Below are 7500 nucleotides of genomic sequence, written 5' to 3'. Positions count from 1 at the left end.
GTGATGAAGCACAGAGAGAGAGACAGAGAGAGAGAGAGAGAGAGAGAGAGAGAGAGAGAGAGAGAGAGAGCAACAGAGCCAGAGCTTATGAACACCGATGAGTAAGTCATAGTGCTAAACTACTGAGGTCAAAAAGGCAGGTTTGACAGATGGAGCAACTGTGGCACGAATTAAGTTTGTATGAACGCCAATGTGACTTCCCTCCTCAGATGTTTAAAAGCACTGGAAGAGGGCCGGGTGAGTGAGGGAGTGAGTGAGTGATGGAGGTCGACTGTCTTGGCCTCTTAGCTCCGGTAATGACTCATCCCATTCCGGATGGAACAGCACAGCACAGAATGCAACGTCCGCACTGCGACCAAAGAAATCTAAGCATTAGTAGCCTAGGCTATACCTACCCAACGCTTATCGGCTCCAATTTAAATCACATCCTCCTCACAACCCCTTCTCCACACCGCAAACCGCCAGAGATGTGGTGAGCTGAATTTCACTATACAGTTATACTTCCGTGTGCAACTGCCTAATAAGCTACTCGATGATAGATTTGCAGAGTCAGTTCTTCAGCACTTTCTGTTGCGAAATGACCTTGACTATACATAAAAAAGCAGCCAAGCACGAGGGCTGTAATTGGCAATGATTCGACCGGAAGATACATGTAAATGTATGCTGTGTCTGATATAAATGAGGGTTGGGGTGGTGCTGTGTTGTTGTATAACAGCGAAACATCCACATTAGCTGGCCAGTAATGAACCTGTTGTTTCCCCTCCTCGGTCGGCGGCAGAGGCTTTGAAGCGGGTTTAAAGCCGCTGATAACGGTTCTGCTGGGACTCGTGCGAACCCAGCGGGCAAATTCTCTCCTCTAGCCACAAATGATGCTCAAGGTTAAAGTTGCAGCACTGGCTCTGGGAGAGCGAGAGAGGGGGGAATCTGGAGACAGCGATTCAACACAGTTCCGTTTATAAATAATGAGCTATTGACCCTGTCCGTTCGCTGTGCTGCCACGCTCAAAGTCACCTGAAGAGCATGGAATAGGATAAGGGGGGATCAAAGCATTTCCGAAAGGATGGCTGCTTGATTCATTATATTCAGCACTCGAGTCGTTTTTCGCTGTGGGGACAAAATACATTCAACCGTAACCACTGACGTCAATTACCTAATTACTTTTCGGAGCTTTGTGAAATTGGACCTCCCTGCATGAGCTCTCCTACCTTGTTACAAGGACCATGTAGCCTGCTGCATATGGCCAGAATAACTTAACGAAAAGCAACACCAAAACCTTACACGGAGGAAAAAGCTGCATTTGGGTGCACTGCCCAGAACTTTGATGTAGGTTATGCGTGCTGTGCTGCCATCACTGCGGCTTAGCAAAGCAACAGTTGGAGGTTCTGCGTCACAGATTTTGCTCACGTCAACATGCACTTGCTCTCAGCTCTGTGAATCAGCAAGCCTATACTCCCGTGTGTATGGATTGGAGGTGCAAGATCCTTCAAACTGCCAGCCTGCCCATAGCCTACAACACCAAAAGTCCCCTAAACAGATGGACAAAAAAGCGATAGTTGCTTGTTCATTCTTTATTATGAAGTGAGACAAAAATGCCCGGTGTCATTGTGCTTTACATTGTTCAAATACTGGGCAAAAGTCCCAGGAAAGAGAGCTCCTGAAATAAGGATATTTGACTTTGTACAGGTTGTAAGAAATAATTGATTCCAAAGGACTATATACAAGGCGTCTTGCAATAAACAGTAGGTTCCATTTGTTCGAAATACAAAAAGGAAACAGAAGTCAAACTAACACAAGGCCCTTCTACCTGAATCTCTAAGTTTTTGTGCTACTATTTTTCTTCAAAAAAGTTGGAAATGTTCACAAACAAGTGCTTTTTTAAGGATAAATCCGAAGGACTATCGCGTTGCTGTGATATGGCCACCCCCTCCGTCTTGGGTGGGTTGACCCCCGGTGCAGTGCAAGTTCTCTTGGAAGTGACCTTTCAACTTTATCCACTTGGGAACAAAAATGGCGATGGAGTTCGCGCCGATGTTGCTTGTGCAGAATGTGGAGCGGTGTTCAGAATGGCTTGGAGCTGTCCCTTCAGCACCACAAGCCTAAGTTCTAAAACTACGTTTACATGAGAGGCAGGCAGTGCATAACCATGTACAAAAGGACCCGTACCCCTCCCCCCACCCCAATTGATGTTCGTTATCCACTAATACTACACTGGCATGTCCCTGATATTGGATGTCTGTACGACTACTAATAGTACTGGATAAAATCGTGATTAAAAATGTTATAGTTTATTACTCATTTATCTTTAAAAATACCATGCATTATTGCTCTATAGTTCATTATGAGTCTCCCGAGAAATATTGCCGACGGATGCTATCTAGATTTTGGCAAAAATCCAAAGCTTCATAAATTGGCATAGATTTCATCAGTATTGTTTTTTTCTTATTTTTTGCATGCAACAGATTTATAAAGTGGCAAATAAAAATAAGATATTTCAGAAAGTGGCAAATGCTTTGGCATATTAATGACGAAGGCTTGGCAAAACAATTAAAAAAATAAAGTGCAAATAAAGATTTGACACAGTTTGATAATAAATAAATAATTAAATAAATGAATAAATAAATAAATAAATAAATAAATAACAAATGAAGGAAGAAATAAATAGCCTACATAAAAACATACATAATGAATAAATAAATAGTTTTACCTCAACGCAGAACACTTTTGTGGCCACTGGCAGCAGTACATTATTATCCAATACTTAGAAAAAAGGTTTGACCTTTGAACGAAACACAGACATTTTCAATGTCCTCTGTTTTGGCAAAACACGTGATATTTCGATTTCTAAATGGGTGAACAGCGGGGGGGAAGATATTATACTCAGAAAAGAAAAAAAAACGTTAAGGTACATGCGATATTAATCCACATTTTCCGTATTTTTGCTGTTTGTTGCAGGAAGATGAAGTGAAACTGTGCTGTCATCGGGTCTCCATGGGGCACTCTAAGTTGAAGTAGGAAGTTTTTTATTTGTTTTATTTTAGGTGTTCCTCCTCCCCTCAGTGTGGTGGAGGAAGTCAATCTTCGAGAGGACTCAGCGGTGAAAAGGCTCCTTTGAAACAGGCCGACTCGTAGTGCTTGTTAAGGTAGGACTTGAGCGCGAATGTCTTGTTGCATCGTTTGCACTTGTAGTGCTTGAAGGCCGAGTGTGTCTGCATGTGGGCGCGGAGGTTGGAGCGGTCCGCGAACGCCTTTCCGCAGTGCGCGCATCCGAAGGGCTTCTCGCCGGTGTGCGAGCGCATGTGTCCCTGCAGGAGCCACGGCCTGCTGAAGGCCTTGCCGCAGATGTCGCACTTGTGCTTGAGGTCGTGGGTCAGCAGATGCATCGCCATGGCGGGCATGGAGACGTACACCTTGCCACAGGTGGGACACTTCTTGGCCAGCTTGCTGTCTATGCTCCGGTGCGTCTGCTTGTGTCTGCTCAGGTTCGAGGACGTGGCGTAGGTCTTCCCGCACTCGTTGCACGTGTGACGCTGCAGGGTGCGCGGGCTGGCAATGGCTTTCCTCCGCGAGCGGCCGTCCGTGATGAAGAAGGCGTCCACCGAGTAGCCCTCGCTGACGGCGGTGTCCCCGTTGATGTACCCGGAGGAGATCTCGGACTGCGGGCTGTCGGGCTGGTCCGAGTCCGGCGCCCCATAATCGCTGTGGATGCTTTCGTAGATGGGCCCGGGGGAAGGTACTTTGATGCCATTGTCACTCTCGCCGTCGTACACCGACGGGGTCATGTAGTCACTGATGTACCCTGCGTGGCGTTCACAAAAGAGCAACAGTTTATTGGAATTGTCGTGCGGACACAGAGGGACATTGAGAGAGATGTAACACAGACACAAACACAATAGCTCTCTCTCTCTCTCTCTCTCTCTCTCTCTCTCTCTCTCTCTCTCTCTCTCTCTCTCTCTCTCTCTCTCTCTCTCTCTCTCTCTCTCTCTCTCTCTCTCACACACACACACACACACATTCACACACAGAGAGAGAGAGAGAGAGAGAGAGAGAGAGAGAGAGAGAGAGAGAGAGAGAGAGAGAGAGAGAGACGCACACACAAACGCTCACGCAGGCACAATGTGGGAAGCACATGCATGCAACAGTCTATTTCTGACAGTTTGTGTGTGTGCAGTCAGTGTCTGCCTCGGAGCAAGCTCTCGAGTCTGGAGCCTATTATATCAGTAATTTACAGTAGCAGGCAGAGGTGGGCTGAAAGACATTGACTTCTTGTGAAGGTCTTTTTCTACATCACTCCCACGGAAAATCGATGCCTCTCCATTTCAATTAGCGTAGTAACCCATTTAAGGACAAAGGCTCGCAAGGGCTGGCTGGGGGTGGGCGGCGTGAGGGAGTGAGAGATGGGGGGGGGGGGGGGGTTTACATCGCTTCAGTTATAATTGCGTTTGCTGTTCTGACAAAGATCCCACGGAAATAGGTCGATCTAGCTATACATGCAGCACATACGGCCATAAAATCCACACTGGCTTATACTATTACTACTCCAGCGGCGCCGTGATAAGAGGACGACGCATGAATATTCTATAAATTGACTTCCGGACAGAATGTCTGGTTATGCAAGTGTGTGTGGACTGAGAGCCGTACTGTAGGTTATATAGAGCGTAAATAATAGCTTGATACACGATGAAGCGCTCCTTTTAATAGACGTTTGTATGTGGAGATACGCGCCCCGTGTGTGCACAGCCTGTGTGTGAGTGCGTGTGTGTGCAAACACACGGGTGTTTAATTCCGTTAGAGACAAGAGGAAATTAAAAAAATGCAACGTAGGCTGTAATAATCGCGCAACAACTCTTTGTACACAGTAATCTCTTACATGTTTCACACTTGTGTGCTCCGTGCGAGTTACTGACTATGTGAGGGAACAGTCGTTGTCTAGCCCCCACTGGCTACGTGTTGAGTCGCCTTGTGTTAGCTGCGATGGTGCTCAAAATCCCAACCCCAAAAAATATGCCGACTCGACAGAAACAAGTGACGTGTGACTGCGTCGGACTCAGTGTGACCGCGGGTCAACGCGGTGCAAACCTGTGCACCATTTGCCCCCTCGCAAGAGTGATTTAAGCAATCATACACAAATGCACAGGAACGTGTCCGACACACATTTATAATAGCCACACAAGAGAGGGATGGTGGTGAGTGCTTAAAGTGCCCGAGACGAGACTCGGTCGTCGCCTTCTTACCTTTCTCGTGAAAGCGTAGACTAAGGTCGGCCCGTGATCTGCCATAGGAGTTTTCGAGATCCGCGGATGAGAAATCATCGAGCTTAACCTTTTTGACCAGGAAAGACCTTGGCATGTTTCCACGTTGAAGCAATACGCACACGTCTGCAGTTCAGATCGCACAGTCCTCATGCAACGGTGAGGCGAGTCTGGTATTGTTTTTTTGGCGTTTCAAAAAAAAGAGTATTATTCTCCCTCCCTCCTGTTCCTCTTCTGCGACTGTATCGCGTTGCTTCGGGGTTATTTTGGGGTTGCGAGGGATTCAGACGAGATGCCAGCACAGGGGTGGCGAAGGCAGGCAGGCACGCAGGCAGGCAGACACCCTCGCTCGCCTTCTCGTGGAGCTTGGTGCTGGTGGTGTTGTGTGTGCGTCGCCGCGGTCCTCTGGACTAGAAATGCAACTTCAGCACTGGATAGTTCCCTTTCAGGGGCGCGCGCGCATGCATACAGACAGCACTGGACAGCTCCCCCGCAGCGGGTGAACGAACGATCCTTTGCTTTTCCTCTCTCCCCTGTTTTTTTTGTCCTCAGCAACGTCCTCCGAGATCTAACTTAGCAAAGAACAGAGAGGATACCCGTAGCTTGTTTGTCAACAATTCCAAGTTGTACGCACACAGTTTGCGAAGGGGGCGAAAGTGGTCGTATCAGTTCCCTTGTCCCTTCTTCACTTTCTGTCCTCCGCTCTCTCGCAGTCCGTTGATGACTCTCACTCTCTCTCTCTCTCTCTCTAGATCTCTCTCTCTCTAGCTCTCTCTTGTTATCGCACACTCTCAGCTCACTTCTCAGTCTGCCTTTCTATCTGAAGGCGTTGAGCTTCTGAAGTCTGTTGATCAGCTGTTGGGATTTATACGCTGCGATCAGGTGGGAGATGGAGATGGAAGTGCTTAATTTAATCCATAAAAAAATCTCTTGGGACCAACATTGAACTAGAATGATTCATTAATGCAGTGTTTCGTCACCGCCCACGCCGTTTTTTCAGCACCACGATGGAGCGAAGATCACATATTTGGATGATAATGTTTCAAATTCTGCATCCTTACTGGGTATATCCATGTTATATTTCCCCTTTCATTGTTGATGTTCACAATTAGGCTGCAGGGAGCATTTTGTTTGTCTATACCAATATCTGTGGCACAAATGTTTTGATTTTGTCTCAAGTCTGTTTCTTCACACTAATAAAATAAAACCACATTTCGAATAAAATTAAGCAGGCCAACTTCAGTAAATCGACCAATCGCCAGGCAAACTTTGATGTTTATTAGAATGTATTCGAGTGAAACTGTTTTTCGTAAACCATAACCTGTAGACAATCGGCTGCGAACATTTGTCTCCGTTGTCTCGCAAAGACTCTTCGCAAATCCTACCCGCCCGCACATAATTTTTTGAGACGATCTGAGGCGTCAACCACAAAACCAAGTTATGGCTGTGGCCTCAGGCTTGCAGGTCACTCTTTTACATCACAGTCTATAAACCAATGGCTTTCTTCTCATGTAAATCAGAAGAACTGGGTACCAGAAGGTCCGTTTCCTCAATGATTCCTCTAGGAGCCATATGTGCGCAATTAACGGAGATCCAGGAGCAATAGTTGCCTGGGTTGTTTGACACCGTGTTCTCATTGTTCCATCTTACAGCGGGACGTCTTTTGAGTGTGAGCGTCCGACATCCCAAACACATGCACAAACAGCCTGGGTGGACGTAAAGAATGGGGGAGCGGCTGCTGTCGCCGTCTGATTCTGTAAAGCGCTCAATTGGCACCCTCAACCCGCCACCTGGGAGACAATAATTTGTGTTAAAAGCGACAGTGAGAGCGCGCAAAAAATCCCTCTGCGACTCGAATTACAAAAGGTGCAAGACACTAATGGCTATTTATTCCAACGCCATTTGGTGCGTGTACAGTGGAAAACAAGTGGCTTGTTTTGGGCATCGCTTTTGGATTATTTTAAGGACGCTTGCTGTGCTACATGTAGTGTTGCACGGTTTGCAGAGTAAACCACTGTTGCTCCGGCAAAATGACATTCTGAAGCGTACCCTGCGGACAGTAGCAAGGCGACCTGACGTGTTTATTAAAAAGACAGGGGGCGGCGAAACAGGTCCGACCGCTAGAGCGCAGAAACTGCTGAGTTCAGCGCAAACGCAGGAAAAATATAGAAGCCTGCCCTGATTTACATAATAATAGACTGTGATCCGCAGCAACACCACAACGTCTTGTCGGGATTTCAAATCAAAAGGA

General features: G+C 46.9%; 1 protein-coding gene across 1 annotated transcript; it reads right to left on the bottom strand.

The window, feature by feature from the left end:
- Positions 1-3071: 3071 nt before the first annotated feature.
- Positions 3072-5346, bottom strand: scrt1a (scratch family zinc finger 1a). Its single transcript, XM_063184874.1, has 2 exons — positions 5232-5346; positions 3072-3796 (listed from the first exon to the last, which is right to left on the bottom strand). Exons 1-2 carry the CDS (start codon positions 5344-5346, stop codon positions 3072-3074), a joined length of 840 nt encoding a protein of 279 aa, XP_063040944.1.
- Positions 5347-7500: the final 2154 nt, after the last annotated feature.

The sequence above is a fragment of the Engraulis encrasicolus genome, chromosome 20 (genome assembly GCF_034702125.1).
Source record: "Engraulis encrasicolus isolate BLACKSEA-1 chromosome 20, IST_EnEncr_1.0, whole genome shotgun sequence".
NCBI classification, from domain to species: Eukaryota; Metazoa; Chordata; class Actinopteri; order Clupeiformes; family Engraulidae; genus Engraulis; species Engraulis encrasicolus.
This window is presented reverse-complemented; position numbering and strand designations above follow the sequence as displayed.